Source organism: Trematomus bernacchii, unplaced genomic scaffold, assembly GCF_902827165.1.
Source record: "Trematomus bernacchii unplaced genomic scaffold, fTreBer1.1, whole genome shotgun sequence".
Classification (NCBI taxonomy): Eukaryota; Metazoa; Chordata; class Actinopteri; order Perciformes; family Nototheniidae; genus Trematomus; species Trematomus bernacchii.
Genome location: NW_022987705.1, coordinates 3,023,297 through 3,049,782, shown reverse-complemented (window position 1 = coordinate 3,049,782; position 26,486 = coordinate 3,023,297). Strand labels below are relative to the sequence as shown.

Sequence of the window (26,486 nt, the reverse complement as noted above, 5' to 3'; positions counted from 1 at the left end):
AGGAAGTCTGAAGGAAGTGGCAGATTTGTTTCGGTTGTGTAGCCTACTTTCAAATTCTAGCGCACTCTAGCTGGTTTCTCCATTCTTACCTACCCTACCTTTAAACAAAAAAGGCGGAGGTGTCACAAAGGGAGTCGTGAGTTTGTCGCCGCCTGGTGGCCAAACAGGGAAACACAGTGTGTGAGCAGAGAGAGACGGAGGGTGGGAGGGAGAGAGAGTGGGAGAGAGAAAGAGAGAGAGAGAGAGAGAGGGAGAGAGAAAAGGAGGCACACAGAGCTCGGAGCATGTCGCCTCCTGTTGCTGAGCCTCACTGTGGGATCTGCTGTCGACCTTTCAGACTGAACACATGAACGCAGAAAGCTTTTTTTACGCGTTTCCTCGCTATGTGAAACCCGGAGGTTTGTCGGAGTGAACCAGCTCAGCGGCTGCTCTTAGTTCCGAGGGGGGGGGGGGGAAAGCACTGCTTGTCATTGCGGGGATAGTTTTTTTTTTTACACAACTTGGCAGAGAAGTCGCTTGCTGCTGGTGCTGGAGCTGTTTGTTTGCAGATAAAGTGTGAAACAAGTGTCAAAAAAGAGAGCAACAGATGTTTCTGGAGGATATGCGGCCGGCTGAGGAATGAGAGCCGCAGCGAGGCACCGGCGGCCCTTCCAGCGGTTCTGCTGCTGTGGACTCGGGCTGGTGGCTGTCATGTGGATCGCTCAGGTCCTCCAGGCACCAGGTGAGACCTTAATATAGACTACAGGCTGCGCGCGCCTGCGAGCGTGCACAACAATTATAATCCTATGGATATTATTAGACACACTGGGAAATTAAGGATGCACCATTCAACATGCTTCACTTACTGATTATACAGCGTGCACAATGTGTGTATTTTATGTGAATCTAGACATTTTATGTGTGTGGCCCTAAAGGGGCTGCTATCAGGAGCCCACCTTTTATATTGATGCTGCACATAAAGTTATATTTCTTGTATTAGAATGAAATCAAAAGCAAATCAATTCTAATTTTGTCTTACCCCTATTAAAACAGATCCACATTTAACTGTCACTGTCTTAATAGATAGCTACATTTGATAAATGAGTAGACAATTGATGCATTAACAATAATGTAGGGCACAACATGTGGTGCTTTGTCTTCATTTGGAGCAAGGATCCAATATACTTCCCCTTCCCCTTATCTATAGATCCAAATGTCATCTGTAATAAGGCTGAACATAAGAACATCTTAAGTGTCTTGTGTAGAAATATTACAATTGACAGGTGCTACATTCATCCATCAAACCACCACCATGTAATTGTCTAAATAAGAAAGGAGCATCATTTGAAAAGCACACTTCTGATTACTGTGCAGAATGGGGCCATTTCTGGAGGCAAATATGGTCTACGAAGACGAAGTAGCAAATAGTGCTGCGTGTGAGACGGCTGAATCACTGCTCTAAATATTGAAATCTTAGTTGAGTTTTTTCTAACTCCTAACAGTCTCCCAGCTTCTGTCCCTCTGGTCCAATGTGCTCCGCTCACACTGCAGGAAGGTGACAGGTTGTTGATTACATAAAGCAGACAGACATTGTGGCATGTATAAATCCAATCATTTGGGTTTAGTTATTTGTGGATCGACCATGGTTATTTTGTCTCAGCAGGAACACTGTGTCTGTGAATCTGACGTATTCTGAAACAGACTGCCTGCCCTTTTAATTCCTGCCTTTTTCTCTGGCTGTTAATGAGACTAATAGGTTTTATATAGCATAAATAGATAAATAGTAAATCCTTGTTATTTGTCTTGGAGCCTTCTATTTATAACCCAGCATCATAATCCATTCATAGCCAGGATGAGGTGATGTTTCCTCCTTAGATGATGCCTCATTTTCAGCAGTGCACCTAAAGGCATCCCCACCCCGCTCATTATCCTCTCATCACCTTTGCTGATGTTGTCACACACGGTCACACACACTCATCCGCAGCTTCAGCCCCGACAACACCATTCCCTGTCATCCTTTGTGCATTAGAATGATATGAATGATTGAACTCTCAGGATGTGTTTTATTCAAATGTAGGTACCACCCTAGTATTGCATGCGAGTACTGCAAGAGTTTCCCAGTGAATGATCCATGTCATTAATATTTATACTTCACCTTTAGAGTATGAGTGGACCATCAACCAGAAGAGGTTTTTTGAACCGAGATCAAGGCCGCTCAACTTAAACCTTATAAAAGCACGCGGCAAGGCATGTGGTCTGCTGTTTGTAACGGGGACAGGCAGGTTCTTTTTGCAATGCTTGGAAAATATTACACATACTGTAGCATCCTGAACAACATGGCTTGCACAACCATTTATGGATGTGCCGTATCAATGTGGGTCGACCCTAGGAAAAAACATTGGATTAATATCATAATAACTTACAATAACACCATTAACTTGATGGAAAATGTATGTTGGAGTTGTGAAGGAAACACTTCAAGAGTAAAACAATTGCAATCATTGTTGGAAGCAATGAATAAATTCAACACATTTCTTTGCTGAAGATCGCCAACCATTTTTCATGTTTGCAAACGTGGGGTTTTGATCCTTTACACAACATTCAAGCCTCTCTAGCAAACCTTTTATCTCAAACATATCTCCGTTTTGTTTACACTGTGCAAGCAAGTGGTGGATTCCTTTTGAGATATTTATAAAAGGCAGCAGCCGTGGTTCTAACAGCTGACACTTAATGATCCCTGTGTGTCCCATGTCAACACACTGGACAGACTAAAGTTGAGCGTTGATTGAAAAGGTACGACAGTTTCCCTTCTTTGCTTTAGCTTAGCTTTTAAACAGTTCAGTAAACATTGAACTGACACAAACTGATTTTTGATTTTATGGTCATCTTTTAAAGTGCACATATGAAAAGTGTTAGCAACAATTGTTTATGACAAGGAGCATAATGCTGATATTTACCTTTTTGCGTTTAGGCGTCCCTTCAGGCTTAAAGGTGGGGTATGTCATTTATTTCAGAAACACTTTTTGTTATATTCCATGGAATGCTCTTAACATCCCGATAGCAATGAATATATTAAATGCTTTGACAATAAATACATTAAAAAATGTCATCTGTGGAAGCCGTGGCGCTGTAAAAAGCACGACCAATCATCTGAGCCGGCCCGGCTAAAATAACTGGATGGCCTACCTGCCTGTCAGCCTTCCATCTGTGCACAAACTTATCTCGTGCCCTCATTGGTCATGTGCGCGTTCGTGTGTGTTGGAGGAGGGGCTCTGTAAGGAAGTGGCAGATTTTTTCCGGCTGTGTATTTTCAAATTCTAGCGCACTCGAGCTGGTTTCTCCAAAATGACCTACCCCACCTTTAATGTCAGTAGTTTTTTTCACTAGTAGCCATCCTTTCAAATACATCTTATTTGAATCCATTAAAACAATTTAGATTTGGATCATCATAGCTGCCTTAAAGTTACTATTATTTCCTCCCCTGACAGTGTGATTCCACCTTGGAAATATTCACAAAATTACTTTCATTGCAGACACACAAAAAGATTCAAATGCCATCAGAATAATTTTATATTTGCTCCCATACTGTAGAAGTCAAAGTATTTAGAGAGGAAATTAATTTGTATTGATATCGGAAAATCAAGCCAAAGTAGCTATCCTAAAATGTTGTATTAACAACCGTAGACTTAAAGGAAGAAGATACTTTATTATCCCTTAAAGCGTCATAACTGTACAATAAAGTCTTGCCCTCGTGACATAATCCTGATTTGAACTTTGTCCCACACTGGAGTTGTGAACTGGTCTTCTCTCAGATTTTTGAATAACTGTGGCTGAGCCCCCATTTAAGGGAAAATCTAATACAAATGTTCATCAGTTCTCTGTTTATTGCAACACGACACTTCCTAAATGTTCAGTGTAAATGTCAGTGGGAATATATGTGGAAATGGAGCTCAGTGTGTGGGACGGAAATACAAATATTCGTTTTTTAATAAAGACTTGATTTCCAGAATAAGCCAATCTTATCTGCATTTGTACTTTTGATTATGTCACCATCAGAGACATTTAGATTCCCGCCTGTAGACCTGTCCTGTGGAAACACTGACCCTGTTTGGGGTAAATCCTGAGGAAGCCGGTCTTACCAGTCGATGTGTAATTGACAGGATCAAATGTCTTGTTTCTGCTAAAGAAAGAGCAAACACTGGTTTTCCTTCTACTGTACCTCAACGTGGAAAGTGACATATGTATGACTTTAGACTTGTTTTGCTTTGTCATGTTTTAAAATAAAATGTTGTCTTGCAGGCATTGTAAAGATAAAATAGGTTTTGTTTAATGAAAATGCCACAGTGACTTCTTTTGGTCTGTGTTGCAACAAAATAAATTAATGCAGTGTTGAGTCTCTCTACATCAATACAAAGACATGAGAAATAATCTCAAAACGTAAGCATTTCACTTGGAGGTCCCTACATTTTTGCGTTTTTTCTGATGTGTAGAGATAGGAACAATGAATTACGGTGTTTACTCTTAACATTATGGTATTTACATTTACCTTTCTGCACTGAACCGGTGTGTTTACGTTGAGGCATGAGGCAGCAGGATTAAAGTATTTTAGATACAAACACCACATATTATGATTTATCAACTTTCATCACTGATCCTTTCCGTTACTTATTTTTCTATATTTACATTCGAAGCCTTTTAGGTGGTCTTATCTAGAGGAACAATCACTGTAACAGTAATGTTAGCTTAAACACCATGGATCACCAGAATGATAAGCAACATTAATGCAAAGCTCTGGGAGTTAAAACTGTGTGAGATTGTGATCTTAAGTCAAATTCAAATAGATTCGTGTAGCTTCAGGGAGGATTGTAGTTGAAGCATTTCATATCATATACTGTTATGAAATGAGCCAAACCTTCAGGAAAAGCGTAAAATTGGCTATTTAAAGCAGTAAATGCTATATATTACATAAGTGTGTCATCAGCGTAGTGGATCAAGTTGATCTCAGGACGAGAGGTGCTGCTAAAACCCTCAGCTAAAAGATATTCTTAGTCAAACAATGTTTAGTTTAAGCAACAGAACCACCAGAGCTCTAACGTACTGGAAACTATAAAGGACTGGAAATTAATAAGAGAGTCTTTTATAATGACAACTGCACAGGAGGCAAGTATCCCATGTTTGTTTGATATATATTACGTTTCATTACATTACATGTTACTTGTTAGACGCTTTTATCCAAAGCGACTTACATACTCAATACTGTGGGCAATCCCCACAGGAGCAATTTGGGGTGAAGTGTCTTGCCCAGGGACACAACGACATGCAGTGGGGTTTGAACCTGTGCTCCCCTGATCCCAACACCAACGCACTAGCCCACTGCACCACACGCCTCCTGAATGCAAGCTTAGTGAATAAAGACTTGAACGTTTGTTTGTTTGTAGCCTTTATTTAACCAGGTAAAATCCCATTGAGATCAACAATCTCTTTTTCAAGGGAGACCTGCAGCACATTGTTTACACATAAAAACAACAGAAAACTAAAAGGACATCATACAACATAATTACAGGGGTACAAATTACAACCTATTCACAATGACAGGTATCAAATAACATTTCATCTGTCCGAGCTTTAAAATGATGCAGGGGAACCAAAATGCTCAGTTTCAAAATGTTTTGCAGAGTGTTCCAGCTAGAGGAGCAGCGCACATAAAAACTTTAGTACCTAAAACAGTCCTAGCACTTGGCACATGTAATAAAAACACATCCTGGGATCTCAGGCAATAGCTACTTGCCACTCTCTGTGAGATCAAAGAGCAGATATAAGATGGTAGTTTACCCAACATGGCTTTATAGATGAACAAGTACCAATGACTGAGCCTCCGTACAGTAAGTGAAGGCAGACCTGCCCTGGCATACAGGGTACAGTGATGAGTAAGTGCTTTACAGTTAGTCACAAATCTCAGCGCACTGTGATAGGCGGCATCTAACTTGTCTATTTATGTTCAGATTCATCAAGGAATTAATGTCAGATGAGTTTACAGGTGAGGTGCGTTCTTAAGACTTTACTTTTCTGTACAAGTCCTTTATATATGTTTTACTTGAATATGTCAGCACTGCAACTGTTATAATGTATATGATACCAGAGAAGTGGGTCTCTCTAGCTCTATAGAGGAGCTCTGCATCCCCATCTCTTTTTCTTTTTTTTGTGCGTTAACAAGATCTGAATCTTGAGAAGAAACAGAATTAGCATGTTTTTATCTCTCCCTTTCCTAATGAGTCACAATGTGGTTTGGGTGCTAGATACTTCTCCCAGTGATAAGTGTGAAAATGGTGCAGAGCCATCTGTGGCAAAAACCCATTTGAATTTCATACGGGGAGAGCTCCTCTTGATGCTCGACATGAAAGCCTTCACGTCTCCTCTCAGCCACGACCGCTGCCCTCATGAAACAGCTTCATTGAGCTGCGAGCTACAAAGGGACTCAACGACGCCTAGCAATCAGGAAATGCATCAGATACAAGCACCAAGCTGCCTCGTAAATAAAGGACAGTGTAGAGTGTAGAGATAATACATACATATATAACATCTGACTGTCTTCTCTGAAAGATATCCTGGGTGGTTTTGAAGGAGATCTGTATTTTCTTCCCCATAGGAGAGATGATAAAACAGATATATCTATGAGGAGTTCCTCGTTTGTTGTAAAAACGGAAACCCACACAGAGATTAGCTTTCGAGGAATGAAATACACACCATAAAGATTTCAGTGCTGATGGCTCAGGACAGCTGACGGCAGCTAGGACTGAATTACTGAACGTGTCGCTATCTTCAAGAGCCAGACACATTAAACTGCTGTTGAGTCGGACCTGACACAAGAATAACTCCGGAGACAATTACTACATTGACAAAAACAGTTGCCGTAACAGTACCGATTGAGGACAAGTTCATTTTTATTTTATTATTAAAAAGGCCACCTTGTAAAATAAGAAATGTGGTTTTTATAGTTCAGTCAGAGGTTCTTTGATTGCAAAGAGAAACTCTGAATCAAATCAGTTTGGAAATTGAACAGAAAATGAAGATAACTTTTGGTAATTTCTCACACAAAAATGCCAATGATTTCACTGTTTTCCTTTTCTCACATTTGAGGATTCACTACCTTTGAGAGACACAAAAGAGAGACACAAAACATTGAGAGACATTGGGCTTATAGAAACTGTGGACTTTTTGTCACATTTGGCTTAATAGTTCTCTTTTTTATAAAAGATTTGTAATCACTAAGCCCAATTATACTTTTTGTTTTGTTCAGTTTAACTTCAAACAAACAAACATTATTCTTCAGCTCTTTTATTGACTCAACAATTAAACATGAAGAATAGAGGTCCGACACACAGATTGAGTTCTTCGAGGGTTTGTTGTTCAAATGTGCCTGGCTGGTTTGACGCTAAAATGACTCTGGTGTTGTTTTGTAACAGAGACGGAGTCCTCTGTGTTTGGGCCAGGCGTGAGCGGTGAGGAGCTGCGATGGACTCGCCGGCTGATGCAGGAGAAGTCAGACAACCAGAGCGAGGACCAGCGGGCAGGTGAGTTAGTCACTGTTTTATACCTGGATGGATGACCTCTGCTTCTTGAGGTCAGACCAGCAAACTCTCCCACAGTCCAACACTTCATTGTTCAGTGTCGGCCATATCGATAAAACATTCTATAAAAGCCTGTACAATATATCACAATGTGTTGCACGAATGAGTCCTAAAACCCAGAAAGACTTAGCATTTTGCCACATCCAGATCTCGAGTCTCAAGATCAATTATCTTTGACCAGGTTTGTGGTTAGAAGCCTGAAATAAGGTCTGTGGTTAACACAAGCTTACTGCATTTCCACGTTCTGTACTACGACATCAAATAAGTCAGTAAATACCCCACCCCTAAATGTCCGAAGCTTCAAAATGGCTTCAAAATGGCGGTGGCTAACAAGTGACTGTATAAACGTCATTACGTCGAACATTAGCCGCCTTTAGCTTAGCGGCAGTGATGTGCATTTGTCTGACTTTGATGTTATTTATTTTATTTCTGCTGATTCTATTTACGCTTAAAAAAAGTGATATGTGGGGATTATCCTGCTGAACAAAACGTATCAGGTATCATCAATGTGTGTTAGCCACAAAGCTTATTTTTTAGCAATTTACAGAAAAGCAATGAGAAAATCCCATTGCTTTTTTGTCAAGGGAGCCCTTGCCATGCTAACTTCCGGAGTGGCCTTTAAACAAATCGTCATCACTGCTCCACTCAACATTCAGATATAGACATATTAATTCCTGCTTTTGTGCTGAACAGTTTTTAATTTAGTCTTTTTGTTGGATGCTTTGTGGTGCTGTTGAAGTGTGTATCATATCAAACAGAATATCTTAATATTGGGTAGTCAGTAGGGGCTTGGACTGTGAGCCGTAGGGTCGCCGGTTCAAGTCCCCGACCAGACCTAAATATGGAGTGTGCACTGCTACTTGGAGAGGTCCCAGTTCACCTCCTGCCCTGCCGTGGTGCCCTTGAGCAAGGCACCGGACACCCCCTCACCCCCCCCACTCCCATTGCTCCCCGGGCGCTGTACAATAGCTGCCCACTTCTCCTAGTACTAGACTCCTGGTACTAGGATGGGTTAAATGCAGAGAACACATTTCACTGTGTGCTGTGTGCTCTGCATGTGTGACCATTAAAGAGGGTTTCATCCCTCCCTATTCTATTCTATATTCCCCATGCCTATTTTTGTGTTTTGGGAAGTATTTGGAATTGCATACACACACAAGACCATAGAGGCTGCATAGGGTGCATTGCATTGATGAACAGTAGGAGCTAGTTTGGATGCTTTGTGTGTTGAAAGTGTAGGAGGTCAGGAGGGGTTTGGCGAAGTTTACATGCATGTGTGGTGTGTGGGGGTATACAAAGGAAAGTGGAGTGTCCTGGAGAGTTCTGCCTCTCCCCTGCAGGTGAACTGAAAGGTCATGCTGCATTGTGTCTATTGTCAGGAGTGTATGTGGTCAGTGTCAAGCTTGTGCACTGACGGAGAGAGAGAAGGCTGCCAGAGTGAAAGTCAGATTTGATTTTCTACGGTAGCCTGTCTTCAGCAGACGCCAAGTTTCCTTCAAGTTGTTTCTGGAGTCTGGATGCACCCTGAATAGTTTTGACAGATTCAAACGTCTCCTTATTATCACGAGACATGCAGCCGATCGACAGCCATAATCAGAGCTCTGTTTCTCTGGTTCCCAGGCTGATTAGCTGGCTGACATGAGCCGCATTCATCACTGCTGACAGTTTTATTATAAAAAATTCAGATCGGAGAGGAAATCTCTTTGGGGAGAATAATACAGAGTAGATAAAATAACACGGCTGCACAATGAAAAATCTTTTACCTCACTGACACAATACAATTCTCTATCTCCTCATAATTTGCATTTGCTCTAAGGCACTGCTATTATTAGGCAGGCAGTCACAATGTTGCATTGTATGCGAAGGGCATGGTTATTGTATTCCCTAAGAGATTTATGCAAATCGAGTTATGCTAATAATATACCATGCAAATGAGCTGTTCCGACAACACTCCTCTCAGTACCACCCTATAATGTACTGTGCCTGGTGAGAATGTGAAACCTAAAAAAAAAAGCCTGCGCGCAATGAATAATTTTAAGCTTTTAAAAATAGATTTGAGGGAAAGGCGCTTTCGTGACATCTCCTCCTTGCAACAATGTCAGACAGGCATCTCAGAATCTTAAGAGGATTCCCAGAACTTTTCCAGTATATTTAGTTTTTGACAGCAGATGGAGAAGATCATGTTTACATAATGTGCATCTGGCTTCTTCTCTGTATGAAATGTAGTGCATTGTAGGTGTAATTTATCTCCAAAATCTCCAATCTCTAAAGCCATTTTTAATCTTAAATAGGCATATAGCAAACAGTTTAAGCTCCTGATAATCTCATCTGATAAAATAATCACACAATTCAGTGACACATCGTTGGGTTTGTATTTGAAGAGCTTACATCTGAGAGGTGCGCGGACACGGACTCATCAGGGACTGGTTTGTAGTAGATTCACACATTACAGCCTCCTCACAGTCACCGCACCTCCTCCTATGTGACATTGCATTAGAGGTGTTTTTTTTCTCTACCCTTGAGAGAGAAAATGATTGCTCTCTCTAGCAGAGCTATATACAGCAATTTGTGTTTTTGCTCCCCGATATAACACTTAACCTTTATAGAGATCCTGGCTGCAAACGGCTCTTCCTCATTATCTCTTACAAAGAAACCACCGTGCTGCGGGTGGATACTTCCCCGTACTAATACACGGGAGAGGAGCAGGCGAACAAAGGGCTGGACAGGTAGTGTCTCGCAGCAGTGAGCAAGGCACCAGGCTCAGGTTGCCGCCCTCTTCCTCAGCAGACAGTGATTACATAATCTGTGGTGTGATTAAAAAGCCTGCCCTGGACCTCGGGGGGGATATTATCTGGGGGATTGCACCGTAACGTCCAGCCCCGAGCTCTCTTTCTCTCTCTTCATCCCCTCAGTGCTTAACAAGATGGAGACGGTGCAACCCGCCTTCATCTGACAAGCCTCGGAGAGACCGTAGTTGCTAGGCGACTGAATGCTACATTTTGAAACCCAGACAATTCTGGCTTTCAAGCATTAAAAAGGTCCAAGGAGCTAAAATTAGACCCTGAGTAGAGGGGGGTGGGGGTGCATCCAAATGATGTAAATGAAGAAAGTGGCTCATACTGTGTGTGTGTGTGTCGCCGAGGCTTGTTTTGTTGTTTATTTTGGCAGCGACCGTCGGCTCAGAATAGGTTTTCTTTTTCCACAGCCATGTTTCAGGGGGTTTTGGGAAAGTGTTGCGAAAGGGAATCTGGCAGATAATCTTACAGAAATTGTCTTCCAATGGTTATTCAGGGCAGTCAGATTATGGATGTAATACAAAGCAATCAGTAGTTAATGCAACCAATATTTGTAGGGTTTCAGAATACTGATTGAACTTTTTCACTTTCTGTCCACAAATAGGCATCTTTATTTAAAGCCTATCATAAACCTCCTCATAAAATGATTGATTGTCATTAAAAAGAGGATTAAAAAACCCTTTCCTTTGTCTTTACATTGTATTTCGTCACCCACAACGCTGAAGATGATACACGGTGTTGTCTGAGCCCTCGTGTCACACCAGTGTAACAAGAGTGTATGTATTGACAGGCGAGGCGGTCGGTGCGGTTGGAAGCCTTGCTTTCGTTTCATCATCGTCTTATTGAAACTGCCTCAAAGGAAAGCATATCAAAGAACAACTGCATAATTGAATTTACATTACACACCTGGATGAAATATTTATTTTTTGATTCCTCATGAAAAATGCAAGCTCATTGCAGAGCTCTCTGTGTATATATATATATATGTGTGTGTGTGTGTGTGTGAGAGGGTGAGTGCTCGATACTCCAAAGCCAGTTGGGCTGATACATGGAATGTCGATGGCGTAGCTTGACTCCAGGACGCCCGCAGCCTCTCAGATCGATAGCATTACTCTGCACCGCCCACTGCCCCTTCATTCAGCTCCACTGAAGCCCCCCCGCAGCACGTTGACTCACAGAGAGCTCAGCGCCTCACATCAGCTCTCACTCAGTGGAGATCTCCCTCCTTGCCTTCTGAAGAATATGCTCGGCATTGACCTTATAAGGCTTTCACTTAAAGATCTAATCTGCTGCACTGGCCTTATTGATCTGGACTCAGATAAAATACAGAAGGAAGATAGGACCTGTCGTATGTAACACACCTTTGAACCTCTTTTGATTTACCTTATATCAACACTGCATTTGCTTCATATAATCAAGACAGAAATGATTATATGTCACTATTATGTGAACAAAATGACCCCAACATAAAGCAGTGTCTGGTTAATGCTTAGCAGCTTTTTGAAATAGGCAACACTGGTTTATGATTGCTATAAATCTTGTAGTGAATTCAACTAAAAGCTAATAAACGTTTCTCTAGCAGACACTCAGTGTGTTAGAGGAAGATGCATTAGGGGTACATTTATGCGTTGCTTCTGAACAGTGTGATTTGAATGTGTGCCTCCTGGCTTTTCCAATGCCGTGGAGTTAATATATTAAATCATTGTTCACTTTCAGTGTCCTTATTTTCTGGTCTAATTTACCTCTGTCCTTTTGTTGCTCTGCAGTCTGCATACAATTACTGTATCTGCTTTGGACAAAATAAGTGGTGTCTTGGATTTAAAAAAATGACTAGTGAATTTGTGATGTGCAAAAGAAAACCTTCTTTATCCAGCTGTACCCCAGACTGTTCATTATTTTTCATTCATTCATGACTAAAATGTGAAAAAGGAAGTGGAGGTAACGGCAATCCACTTTGCATAAAACACATTATTACCAAAAATAATAATGTTGAATATTTATATATATTTATTATATATTATATAATATGTTTTGGTAACAGGATTATAATAATGTCTAAAAGGAGTCCTAGTATTTTTCCAGATCTCCATCTTTACAGAGTGGTTCAATCATCCGGTGTTCTGCACATTTTTGGAAAAGGTTTTGGATGGTGGAGTCGAATTGTTCTCGATTGTTAATCATTGCATAGTTGAACCTTTAACAGACACAGACTCATTTTGAAAAGATGTTGAAAAAAATCTGTATTTCCCAAAAAGATATTTTGGTGTCTTTGGAGAGGTCTGCTCCAGTCAGCACGTCTAACCCAATACTGTCACTTCACATGCAACCTCAAAGCTGAGCAGATGAAAGCGTCGCCTCTGGTGGCGTTTGAAGAAATCATCACACAACCTCAATACCTTCTGAAAATAAGACATCTGATTTGATCAAAATGAATGAAGTTTAAACTTATCTGTGCAAGGTGATTCATATCATAGATAACCAGCTCATTTAGGCTTCACATGTCACATAGCACCACTATGTGTACAATACATAGAAGAAGGTTAAGGAGGTGCTACTTGTGAAGGATCTTTTAAAGAGCACTCTAGCTTGGAGTGAAAGCCATTGATGTGAGCTGCTGTGAAGACAGACAGAACTGGATCAGAGGTGACAGCGTTGTGGGAACATTTCATGATTCTGACGGTAGAAAGACACCGAGCACAGAGAGAGGTGACGAGTACAGAGACCCCTTCTATTGTCAGAGTACGAGCACATCAACAGTCGACCTCTGCTTACAAAACGAGTGACTTCATCAAGCTGAAGGCACATCTGGCTTAAATCCCTAATGTGGAAAGTTGCACGTGATCATCTTGAACCTGTTTGTGTTTCAGTGTGTGGTGTTGTGTTGTGAAATCGGGGCAAAGCACATTCCTGTCCAGTAGCCTCTAGTAAACCAGTGCGCTGAGAGACGCTGTGTATCTCCCTGCCGTTCCCTCCCCTGCCTCGCTCTCTCAGACCTCTCCTGAGGGTTTGTAAGGAAAAATAAATATTTTTAGACGGAGCTGCTGTCACTTAGCTTTTTTTTTGTCATTCTTCATAAACCCCAAACCATGGGAAACACATATTCACCTCCCCCTTTCTCACTGTTCAGGCAATTGCCTTGCCTCTGGTTTCCTACTGCCACCCATCCAAAAAAAAAAAGGGAAAAAAAAAGCTGCCCCCAGGGAGAGTGTCGCCATAGCAACTGCCTTCACCAGAGCAACTCCGCAAAGCATCTATCTGAGGTACATGTTGCAGCCCTCGGTTTCCAGCGACAGAATAACCTGAGAGTTTATGTTTCGGGGCAGAAAGGAGACTGGATATCTTCCAGCGCCGGGACGCAGAGAAGAAGGTGAAAAAAAAATAAAGCCCCAGATGTCCAGCCGCTGATCAGCTTCAGAGGAGAAGACTCAAACTGTGCAGCTCGCATTCAGGCTTCCCTGTTTCGTGCGATAAGATGACAGAAAGTTTACATGCTAAGCCTCGATGATTTAGCGGATAGAATATGACAGCTGGCACAAGGAAAATAGGATTGTTCCTCTTAAGAGAGAGGGGAACAGAGAGCACTGGGCCTCAGTTTATGGCACAATAAGCCGACAGTGCTCGCTCTGGCACAGACACAAATCTGTAAACATTGCTGCACAAACATTTATATTTTCTAACTGAACATAGCCAAATGACTGTCCCCTCTCTGGAGCATATGGCCTCCGCCTCTCACACTGCCATGTCAAAGATCAAATCTCATGTCCTCGATCACCAGGGACCCTCTCCTAATCCACGCAGTCTGTTGTTCAGTTTCCATGCAGCCGCGGTGCAGTGTGCATCGTGACGGCTGCTCTCTGCTTATTGTGTGCCTGTCGACCTACTGTTGTCTCACAGCAGAAGAGCTATTTATAGCTCCATGCTCCCCAGTAGTTTAAATTCATCCAGCTCGGCTCTGAGTTGAGAATGAGATCTGCACTACACTCTCCAGGCTCTCCTTTGTAACGTTCAGGGAGCAGAGGGGAGCTAGGCTGTCATTAGCCCTTTTTTCTTCTTAACACTCGGAGGACAGGAAGCAGCTGCCAGTTTCACTTCCTGTCTCACACTTCACTTCAAGACAAACATGATGTTCTTGTGGGTTTTACCATGCAGGAGATACATTTTATTTTATATGATGCCACACATTTTGAAAAAAGAAAAACTCTTCTTTAAAATATTTTTATTTATTTTAAAAATAACGGCTTGTATTTATAGTTAGCAATACTTTAAGAAATAATCTTTGAATGTCAACAGTACAGGAACTCAGGCAAATGATTTAATCTGGTAATTTCAAAAATGTGCAAGACGATAAAAATGTCATTTATTCTCAAAGTGTCGTTTACGCCTCAAATATGAACAAATGCCTTACAGGACAGAATATTTAAAATGCACACATTTGTTATTGATCCCATTTTTCCAATTCACTGAAGTCTTGCTCATCTTCAGCATTTGGTTGTGTTAATCTTCTGCACATTTCAGAGTGGCCTTTTATTGGGAGCAGCCCAAAGCATGACAGTGTTATAATACACTGATCGCCATTTTGATAAGAAACACCTGTCATGTGGATTCATCATCTTGGCATCATTTACCAACATTTTAGAAAAACAAGCCTTAGGTTTGCATAGTCTTAAGATCTTTTATTTGACGTTAGCCTTGTGCTTATACTTCTCTTCAGTATATGTTATATCACTTTCTTACAGACTATTTCTACCTATTGTATTAGTTTTTTCAGTGAATTGATGACAAAGACAATCAGGCTTTTTTATTACGTTTGCAGATTGTAGCATAAGGCTCTTCTTATGTGTAACTGAGAACCCTGAGAAAATTAACATCATTATGTCTATTCCCCTTCAGCCATCCATGAGTTTCCAGAGGACATTTTTACCAAGGAGCAGAGGAAGAAGGGGGCCGTTTGTCTGCATGCTCTCTGTGTGAGTATTATGCAAGCTATCCCCTGAAATCAACAACATATTTTACAAAACAAGACCTACATAACTTAGTGAGAGTGTGACCCCGTTCTTTCTTATTGTGTCCAGGCCATCTACATGTTCTACGCTCTGGCCCTCGTCTGCGATGACTACTTTGTCCCGTCTCTTGAGAAAATATCTGAGGTGAGCTAACGACTATTGTTACAGATACTATTTTATTAGTTTATTGGTTTATTTTTCATTTTATTCTGAGCTTTTATTATTTTTGTTTTCATGTTTCAGAACCTGCAGCTTAGTGAAGATGTGGCCGGAGCAACATTCATGGCTGCAGGAAGCTCTGCTCCAGAGCTGTTCACGTCTCTCATTGGTCAGTAGCTGATCCAATCACGGACCAAGTAACAGTGGCACATTTAAAGCATGCTAAAATGTGTTCTCGCTTATTTTTGAACATTTCAACTGAGAAATGCTGGAATTTAAAATAGTCTTTCAGCCTCTGCAGTGCAAACACCCTCCATAGGATGTCAGCATAGTCTAATTGAAAACCTCCGGAGGGATTTTCTATTTTGTTAGGTATTTTCTTTGAGATTAGTGACAAGTGAACTCCAAATAGAAAGCTAGATGACCCGTTTGAGATGACAGACTGCAGGGTTTTTATCTCATCTTGAACAAAACAAAGCCAGATATAAAATGCACACATGTGACTTCCTCTTCTCCTCCCTCCAGGTGTTTTCATCACCAAAGGAGACGTTGGAGTCGGGACGATTGTTGGCTCTGCCGTCTTCAACATCCTGGTCATCATTGGACTGTGTGGGATCTTTGCGGGCCATGTGGGGAAAACTTTGTGTTAAACATTTGTCGCCCAGCTGCTCCTGAGTGAATGAACACTGACTTTTCTTTACCTTTCTCCACAGACAGTGGTTTTAACGTGGTGGTCTCTTTTTAGAGATTCCACATACTACATCCTCTCTGTTCTGGCTCTCATCATGGTGAGATGGAACATTTTGTCAAATAATCAATTATTGTGTTTCAACCTCCACGTTGTCTTTTAAAGAATCTGTTTTTCTGTTCTCTAGGTAATCTATGATGCCACAGTTGTCTGGTGAGTCGACTTTACTTAAGTTCTGTTTGTTCTTTCTGGGTCAGTAGGTATCTGTATTCATACCGACAAAGATCTAAAATGGCCTCTCTGATTGGTGTCAAGTACTCCCCCCTGAAAGGACAATTACAATCATGGAGATGGGGCGTCAACATGTCTCACAATCAGTGATAGTTGAACATGTCAAATAGATTTGGTTCGAATGACAAAACATCTGAATATTGATTTCCCGTCAGCTCAATTCAGAGTTAGGCGAGGTGACGAGGAACACGCTCAATTTAAAATCTGTGATTTCTTATTAATTGCTATTTGTTTAATTTGTGTGGAGGAGCTGTCATCCCCATAGGTCATCACACACATGATTAATGATTCGGTTTGCTGTGAGATTCTTTTTTTAGGTCTTCTTAGCTTTAGCTGCCTCTCCTGAATGTTTTCTGTTTTGTCAACCTATGATTGTAAAAATAAATAAGAAAGATGGGTCTCCATTGTTGTATGTGTCAGCAGTTTAAATGAAAGGGAAGATTTATACGTGGACTTAATGTGGGTTGTTGCAGTGGATTCATCAGTGATATATGGCAGGCTGTTTATTGAGTCCTTGTGTGCCAAGCCTCAGCTGTCTTAGTATATCTCACCTCACCAAAGGGTCTTCTAAATACACTCGCTCAGATTTGTGTCCTAGCTTTCTTTGCCAAATCCCTGCATGCTCCGTCTATCTGAGACATAAGTCTGCGTAAGAGCAATGGTGGCTTAGTGGAACTGTTGTTTGTTTGGGAGGTTAATGAAGTGTTTTCTCGAGTAACGTTGTGTTCATTCACCGGTATCTTTTACCGTGTCCTAAGGGCTGTGTTTATATTTTATAGTTATACATATGACTAAGCGATCGTAAAGACAATTCATAAACAGAGACAAAGACAGCTAACTTCATGACGAAAAGACTGTTTCAAATTCAACAACTCAACTAATCTGCTCTAAGTCTAATTGGCCTGGAAAAATATGTCAGTTTTTTCTTAACTAAGCCCTTTTTATTTCAAACCAGTGAGAAAAGAAGGGATAAAAACAGAAATAGAGAAATCTGTGGTGGGAAATAACCAAACCTGGTCTTGTCTCCATGTCTTGAAGACACAAAAAACCCTTTACACACTTGAAAATCTAGTTAATTGAGTGGAGGGATACATTTATTTACACAATACGTTAAGTGCAGTATGTATCTATGATTCCAACTATCATACAATATGTTATGCTCTATAATTGAGATCATAAAATATTGAATTTATATTACCATTTGTGTTATATGTGATGTATAATATTGAATGGAGGTTTACGTCAGACTCACACATGTTTTCCTCGCTGTGCAGGTGGGAGTCCTTGCTTCTCATGACCATGTATGGGATCTACATTATAATCATGAAGTGAGTTTACCGAAACACTAAAGAGTCATCATGCCTTTACTACTGTCTAAACTCTGAGGACACTCTGTACTCATGGTATAAATGGATGTGAGCAAATGCTATCTGTTTGGTTGCAGGTTCAACTCCCAGATTCTGGCGTTTGTGACGCTGCAGCTGAGCACCTCCGGGCCGTGCTGCTTGGGATCAGCAGACATCCAAAGAGAAGACAAGATGGCAGAGGACGCCACTGCTTGCAACACGTCCATGGTGCTCCTCAACAAAGGTCAGGAAATGGGAAAAAAGTGAAATTGTATATGTTAGGAAAAATATCACTCGTCACCGGCTTGGTCTTCAATATCAGGATACATGTATTTATTATCCTTGCAAGAATGGAAGTAGTCATCACACACAGAGCTGCATGGGACAATTAGTTCCCCGAATAGTGTCCTTCACATGCTGATATATAAGAGAGGGTGTTATTCAGTCACAAGATGCAGAATACCGGTTCAAAGCAGTATTCATATATATGACAGTCATATGTCTATCTCCATAGAGGCTGAATCATCATGTTAATCACATAGCTATCATATGCCTAAAACAGTCCTGATGCTCTTCTAGGTAATCATACATCCTGTTACGTACACAGCTACGTAGGGCCTTTGTTATCATGTGCTACTCTGATATTGGAAGAGCACATTCAGTATTTTCCCAGCAGTATAATTGTATAAAACGTTGCTTCCATTTGTCATGTGTTTTACTTACAACGTTTTGTTTTACAGGCCAAGTCCACAACCAAGAGGCCGCTCCAGTCATCATGGTGGATGAGCTCCTCATCCTCAACCCTCACAAACTGTCCTTCTCCGACGCCGGGCTGCGCGTCATGATCAGCCCTCACTTCTCCCCCCGCACCAGGCTCTCCATGGCAGGACGCGTGCTCATCAGTGAGGTACTTCCAGGCACATTTAAAGGTCTCCTATTATACTGTTTTTCACCAATATATTATAGGTCTCAGTGTCAAGCCCTTGGGTATTTTTGCAGTTTCCCCGCTTGAAAGGGATGGTACAGTCCATATAGGAGGTTTTCACTGGGTTTCACTCATACAATGACCACAACTTTGTTTTCTTTTGAGTTCTTCTTTACTTTAGTTTTTGTTGTTTGCAGTACAGCGTAAGGTTGTAAGGTGAAAAACCTTAAATGAAAAATAAAAATAATTACTGTAAATACAATGCACATGAAATAATAAATGCAAAAATACATGCTTTACATATATTTTTTAACACTTGTGAATATTGTTTTTCCTTTTAGTGTATTTTTACGAATTATGTTTTTAAACAGTTTTTAACTTATGCAGTCTCATTAAAAATGCAAATATAATAGACTGAATTTTTAGCAGCATTCAAACCGTTTCTATCAAACCACATCTCTCAATAAACAAATCACATTAGTTCCACACAGTTCGTTTCTCACCGGCCGCCTCTCCAGCTTTTTATGGCTGCACCAGTGCTGCTTCTTTGTAGTTTTCTTCTGCTGGTTTGTTGTTGCTGCTGCTGGACGCACGCTTTTTAGTTTGTCCCTCTCCAGCTTTGAATTACCGCCCTCCTTTCAGGTGTGGTGCTTTTAAAGCTGCAGCGACGCTGATTAGCAATTAGGGACTGATTTCAGACAGCTGCCACTCTGTCAATCAGCCCGACTTTTTAACCCTTTGCTCTCCTGTGGATTCTCCAAGTTGACTTCACACTCAGATATATACAAAACATGTCTCTGAAGTGTTTGGCTCCAAACACCAAACAGATCATTGCAGCATCCCATAATCCCCTCTGTTTCAGCCCTGTTTCAAAAGTGCTGATTCTCTGTCTGTTACTTTAGATGAAAATAAGGAGCCACTCCCCACGCCCCTCTGAGAGATATTTGGTTAAAAAGAACTCTAGAAGGAGATTCAGGTGATAAGGGGGGGGGGGGGTTACCTTGGTTGGTGATTGGCTAATAGTTACACAAGCCAAAAAAATCGTTATGACATCATAAAGTGGCCAAAATCTGATCAGCTCATTTTCAGACAGGTTTTTATATAAATAGATCAGGACAAAAAGAGAGAGAATCTTTTTTCCTGAAACTTTCAGAGTCTCTTTACACAGAGGGGACACATGTTGATGTAGAAGAGACATGAAAAAGTGGATTTTGCATAATAGGTGACCTTTAAGGCACATTATATCTTCTCAGAGTTTAACGACATAATAACCTCCCACTCTCCTCTCACAGAGACAGAGGCTGATCCAGAGCTCGAAAGACGGCGAGGCCGGCCCGGTGTCGCGGGGGGGGTCGACCAGCAACAGCCTGAAGAGATCGGGCTCCTGCGGCGTGGAGAACGGAGGCAAGACTCCCGCAATAGGAGACGCAGAGTCAGGAGAAAAGCCGGGGGTTGAGGTGTGCCAGACAGAGGAGGAGGACGAAGAAGATGGGATTTTTAGTCCTGTGCGCATACCAGGTGAGGAGGATCTGTGAAAAGTAAGACTTAAGAGGATGATTTATTTTTAATGTTGTAGCTAATCCCTGCTTTAACATTTTATCACCGCAATAAACTGTATTTAATTTTGTCTTAATGTACATTATTTAATTTCATATTCTGTTCTTGTACATATCATATTCTATTGACATGTATATAGACTTTTTGCACACTATTTTGTATTTTTGTATTTTATTATATATGTTGTAGGAGCTCAGGTCAGAAGAATTTCATTGCCATTTCTACACTGTAGCTTTGTGCATATGACAATTAAACCTTTGAATTAGAATTTTAAAACCATGCGCCCTCTTGACCCCGTCCTGCTCCTCTCAGGTACTTGGTGTGGGCGGGTGAAGTGGCTGATCAAATGGCCTCTGGGTCTCCTGCTGTACTGCACCGTGCCGAACTGCATCCGGCCCCGCTGGCACCGCTGGTTCATGGTCACGTTTCTGGCCTCCACCCTGTGGATCGCCATCTTCTCCTACCTCATGGTGTGGATGGTAAGGAGGCAGTGAAGAAGGACGCAAGCTTGATTCTTAAGAAAAACTGTTAAAGCCACTTCATATTGGTCTATTGCAACACAACAGTTATAGTCTACAGCAGCCTCATAGCGCCATCTAAAGGCCCACTGCGGTACTATCACATGATAAATACGATTTATTTTTTAAATGTACAAAGCATTTTATGATTTTGAGGTGGGCCTCGTCAAAATTGTTACAATCAGTGGGCCTGAAGTAACAAAAGGCTTAAAACACCTTATCTCAAGAATGCCTTGTACTCTTAACAACATCTAGCAATATATAGATGTATTTTTTATTACAAATCAGGGGTCAGCTAAAAGGTGTACAGGACAGAGGGTGATTGTAATTCAAGTTAGCACCTTTTTAAAATGCTTAATATGTATAGTTAATAATAATGCATTTTTATTTATAGAGCGCTTTTCTTGAAACTCAAAGACACTTTAAAGCACATGTGTCAAACTCAAGGCCCGGGGGCCAAATCAGGCCCTTGGTGGATTTAATTTCAGCCCGCAGAATAATTTCTAATTACCATTAGATCTGGCCCGCCGGTATATTGCACGCACACCTTCACTCAATCCTGAGGGTCTCCTCAGCTCAGAGCCTGACCCCAAACATTGATGAACTTGCACCCAAGATGAGATGCCAAGTATCTGGCTTGAACTAGCATCACAGAGCAGCACACTGAGTTTACATGGATGTTTCCTTCTGCACTTTTTTTCTTGTGACAACAGGGCATGTTTGGTTTTATCTTTGAGGGGAATTGTTTTTTTGAAGCTGTTGTTGGCCTGTGGAAAAATGTAATCATAAGAAATGACTCTGCAGATAGAGCCATGAGAAATGAATGCAACTGATTATTTAATGTTTAATGTTGTTTTTATAGGCAATCATTTAAGCTTTGTTAGTTCCAGGTTTAATATGTGCAATAAGTTCATTTCAATAAGTTTTGCAATAAACATTGAACCAGTCCGGCCCTCGACTAGTACCCATTTTTTTATTTTGAGTTTTTACACCCCTGCTTTAGAGAGTAAAAATTCATAAAAACAACACAGATAAAATATATAAAACACAACCTTAATAACAGATTCAAAGCAGTAGTGGACCCTGATGCATCCTAATGTTTCCATCAGGTCACCATCATCAGCTACACACTAGACATCCCAGACTACATCATGGGCATCACCTTCCTGGCCGCGGGGACCAGCGTGCCGGACTGCATGGCCAGTCTGATTGTAGCTCGACAAGGTAAACACCTATCTTTGCCTATTTGCCCAGAGAGGCCAACTCAGTGGACATTTTTAAACGACAGCTAAAGACACAGCAACCCCGCACTTTAAATGTTCTTTTAGATTTGATTATTTACCTACCTTTATATTGTTTTATTTATTTTATAGGTCTTAATCGTTTTATTTGTATTTCTGTTGTACCTATATGTACACTTTGTTTTATGGGGCTTTTTATTGTTGCATCGACTCAGTTGTCTTGTGTCTTATCTGTCGGAGAGAAACCATTATTTATTTTAATTTTATTTGAATGATCATACCTTTGACCTCCTTGTGTCTATTAACCTTGTACCTTTTAAAATTCTTAACAAATAATCTAAGGGGAATTTCTTCTTGTTTGTTTTTATCTTGTGATGTGTCATTTTGTAAAGCACTCTGAGCTGCATGTGTCGTATGAAAAGTGCTATATAAATACAGCTTTATTATTATTATCATTATTATTTTCTGTCTGTGGTGTACGTGCGTCACATCTGCATTTCTCACATCTCTTTCCAGGCATGGGGGACATGGCGGTGTCTAACTCCATAGGCAGCAATATCTTTGACATCCTGCTGGGTTTGGGTTTCCCCTGGGCTCTGCGTACCCTCGTGGTGGAGCACGGATCATCAGTATGCATATTCTATATCTCCCATACATCTCTTTTTCTTCTTATTTGTGACCTACTGAAGTCTGCATGTGTATGAGAGGGCGATAGAAACTGAGATTCTGGGTTATACTAACTCATATGTGGTCATGCAAATGTAATACCTCCTTTTCTCTCCCTATAGGTGTACATCAATAATAAAGGATTGGTGTATTCTGTCGTGCTGCTGCTGGCATCTGTGTTTCTGACGGTAAGGAAATCAGTTTTAATATCTTGTGTCAGCATGCAAGATACATCAGTATGATTGGATCCCTGAGGAGAACCTGTTTTATGAAAATTGAAAATATGTTTAACTGCATTTATCTAATGAGAATTTACCTGCATGTCAATATCTCCTATTCAGTGTGAAAAGGCAAAAACTGTTTCTAAAATAATTGTGTAGATTTGTAATTGACATCATGTTCAAACCATGCAGTTTTATATGCACTACTGTTTATGTATTACTGTTAACAGCATGTTGAACAACCAAGTGGTCCATTGAGTAAATGCAGATTCAGGGGATACTTATCGAATTGATACGCTTATGTTAAAGGGGCACGTTATGCTGATTTCCAGGTTCAACATTTATGTAGTGTCTCTACTGGGACATGTCTCCAAGCTTTAATGTTCAGAAATCTCTTTATTTTTCTCATACTGCCTGTGCTGCAGCACCTCTTTTCACCCTCTGTCTGAAACCAGAGCCCAGTCTACTCTGATTGGTTAGCTGGACAGCTCTGTTGTGATTGGTCAACCGCTAAGAGATGTCACGCCTCTTAGCCTATCACGTACAATGTGTTGGAGCGTTAGCCAATAGAAGCGCTAGTGTTACAAAGTGATGTCACTATGCCGGGGAAGTAAAAGGAGTCCAATGGAGGCGTTTCAGGCAGAGGGGGGAGTGTGTGGGAGAGACAACTTCCTCTATTGGGAACTTTGGGATTTTAGCATTTGCAGACCATTTACATGGACACAAATCTATATAACACACTACAGGAAAGGGAAAACTCCAAAAAGCATAATAGGGCCTCTTCAATAAAATGAATAGCACTCGATTTATAGTTACTGTATTTTTTAACCCTCATTAAAAAGACATCAGCCTTAAAAAATCCAGTATAGAGAGGCGAAGCCCCTCCCCTTCCGGGGGACCTCCATGGGACCTTATTTAGGAAAAAGTATGTATTGAAGTCAATGGGGAGAGAAAAGTTATCTTTCGATTCCGTTTGAATTGTGCCACGAATTACACATATGATGTTTGTCAATTTAAAAGATAATTTTGCAAGTAAAAAAAAAAAAATGTGTCGTAAAACTGTGAAGTAACACTTTTTTTTGTGTGAAACCGCTCAATGAACTACATCTCCCGTCTCGCACCACACACCTAGACGGCCGTCACGTTGGCACATTTCACTTCTTTCTTTCAGAATGAGGCGGAAAGTATTAAAAGAGGTGAAAATCACTCCAAGTCTGGGCATGTTGAGAGCTGTACATACAAGGGGAGTTAGTCGGTTCCGTAAGAGCCAGCATGCGGGACCGGGATTCTGGGATTTGTAGTCTTTCTAGTTGCGTATTTTTCATAGTCTTATATTTCAACAGTTTTACGACAAACTGTGACTTTTTTGACATGGAAATGATTTTTTAAGATTGACAAACATCATATGTGTAATTCGTGGCACAATTCAAACGGGATCGAAAGATAATCTTTCTCTCCATTGACTTCAATACATAATTTTTCCGAAATAAGGTCCCATGGGTCGGAAGTAGATGGGCGGGACTTCGCCTCTCTATCCTTCTGGCTCTATTACATTTCCACATCAGAATAAGTGGTGACAATCTCTCTACCTATCCACCATTTATAAATACTATAGTAGAACGATAATGTTGTCAGAAATGTTTTCTCAGGTGAATCTTTTTGGCTCCTCCTCACCTCTGCCTCTGTTTCAGGTGATGAGCGTCCACCTGAACAACTGGAGGCTGGACCGCCGGCTGGGCCTGGGTCTGCTGTTCCTCTACTCCATCTTCCTGCTCTGCTCCATCCTCTTCGGCCAGATGTGAGGCCTGGGGGTCAAAGGTCGACCCTCTCATGATGAGTAGCTTCCTTCCTACCACACGTCCTCTTTCCCCCGAAGCCAAAAAAAGAGTGAGAGCTTCGTTGTGTTCCTCGTGAGAGTATCCGTGCACGTCTTTAGGACTCGGTCAATACTTTCCACCTGCATCCACACAAACGCTCAGTGAAGTCTTCTATCAATAGCACAATTTTCTCCTTTTTGTACAGCGCAGTGTTGAAAACAATCTCTTAAGCATCACATATGGTGACCAAGGAAAATATTTAATGACATAGCAGATGGCTTGTTGGGCCTTTTAATAACAATATGAAACAGGAAGTGGAATGGCTCACAAATATCTGTATGATAAATAGAATCCATAACTATATTAAATATTATGTAACAATGATTATGTTTTAATACATCACAATGCCTTGTCTAATAAGATGATTTATTTCAGGAGGGATCACTTCCTGCTAAGTTAACATACCAGCTAACTAGTTTAAACTATTTAATTTGACTAATGATGCGTCTTCACAATTTTAATAAAGCAATAATCCATTAAAAGTTTAGGTTTACAGTGATTTGGAAACGACTGTTGCTTCCTGTTTTCATTTGTTCAATGTTATTATTTATATTTTCAGTGTTTGTGCTCTGACAGCCGAGCAGATGCATTACAGAGTGATTAGTGAGGGGATGTCCTCGACAACAAAGCAATCAAAAGTTATTTATGATAGAGAGTATATGCACATATAATCAGTTTATGCTGGTGAGGAGTGTTCACTAGTGTCTCAGCAATCAAACTGTTTGAGCAGGAGAGGTTTCAGAGGAGATTTACTAGCGAAAATATAGATAAAAATCCTACTAGTTTATATTTCTGAACAAATTGTTTTATCAATTTAATCTGGGGACCAGGATGTGCTGAAGGATAAAGTTGGCTCCGGTGAAAAAAATACTATATTTATTGGATGAAATAAAAAGTACCTGAAGGAATTTATATATACAAATATTAATATATACTTGACATGGTTTTAGTGGCCACTGTGTACACTTTGCATTAATGGTTGAAACCTGCAGATTGTACAGATGTTAAAAAGATACTTTAATCTGCCACGTTATGCCTGGACCTACCGTTCAAGATTAAAAAAAGTATATCAGATTAATATCGTCCGTCGGCCTTGGGTGTGAACACCCTGTATGTATTTGAATGTAAAACCTTGCTGACTTTACCATTAGTGTGGAAATATTTACATGCATTCAAATGTAGCAGACGGCACTAAATCACAGCCTCTGAACAGAGAGCTTCTCTAGTCCGACTGTAGAGGACATGATGTGTGTGTCAGTAGAAATTTAACATGAAAATGCACATTGTTTTTGCCTAACTACTTATAAGCAAGTATTGGTGCATCTTAATGTACGTAAAGAGATTAACCTAGTGTTACAGTATTTTTAGAAGTCTTATTATTATGAAATCTTAAAAATAATGTTCTTCTATGAGTGTCACATACTTTGATGACTCTGAGTGCAGGTTAGTAAAACTTCACGTTTAGGTACGACAATCGATGTTTGTATTGTTTCTTGTACATTTTATGCGAAGATTTCACTTTGGTGGGACATTTTCACTCAGATGAGGACAGAAACAGCACTGTGTGTGTGTGTGTGTGTGTGTGTGTGTGT

The 26,486-nt window shown here is 40.7% G+C and overlaps 1 protein-coding gene across 1 annotated transcript; it reads left to right on the top strand.

Annotated features, from left to right (window-relative positions):
- The first annotated feature begins 249 nt into the window (after positions 1 to 249).
- Positions 250 to 26,486, top strand: LOC117490455 (sodium/potassium/calcium exchanger 3-like). The gene is made up of 17 exons (XM_034140209.1): positions 250 to 721; positions 7,443 to 7,550; positions 15,293 to 15,369; positions 15,475 to 15,549; positions 15,649 to 15,733; positions 16,090 to 16,193; positions 16,278 to 16,352; positions 16,440 to 16,465; positions 17,818 to 17,871; positions 17,988 to 18,133; positions 18,630 to 18,796; positions 20,107 to 20,332; positions 20,684 to 20,850; positions 21,999 to 22,113; positions 22,647 to 22,759; positions 22,919 to 22,984; positions 24,709 to 26,486. Exons 1-17 carry the CDS (start codon positions 619 to 621, stop codon positions 24,817 to 24,819), a joined length of 1,818 nt encoding a protein of 605 aa, XP_033996100.1. The 5' UTR covers positions 250 to 618; the 3' UTR covers positions 24,820 to 26,486.

Excerpts from the sequence above, each read along its gene's own strand:
- LOC117490455 (XM_034140209.1), top strand. The coding sequence starts at position 619 with ATGAGAGCCGCAGCGAGGCACCGGCGGCCCTTCCAGCGGTTCTGCTGC. Across the intron at positions 20,333-20,683 it reads TAGTCCTGTGCGCATACCAG|GTACTTGGTGTGGGCGGGTG; the intron begins GTGAGGAGGATC and ends TGCTCCTCTCAG. Across the intron at positions 22,760-22,918 it reads TGGTGGAGCACGGATCATCA|GTGTACATCAATAATAAAGG; the intron begins GTATGCATATTC and ends CTCTCCCTATAG.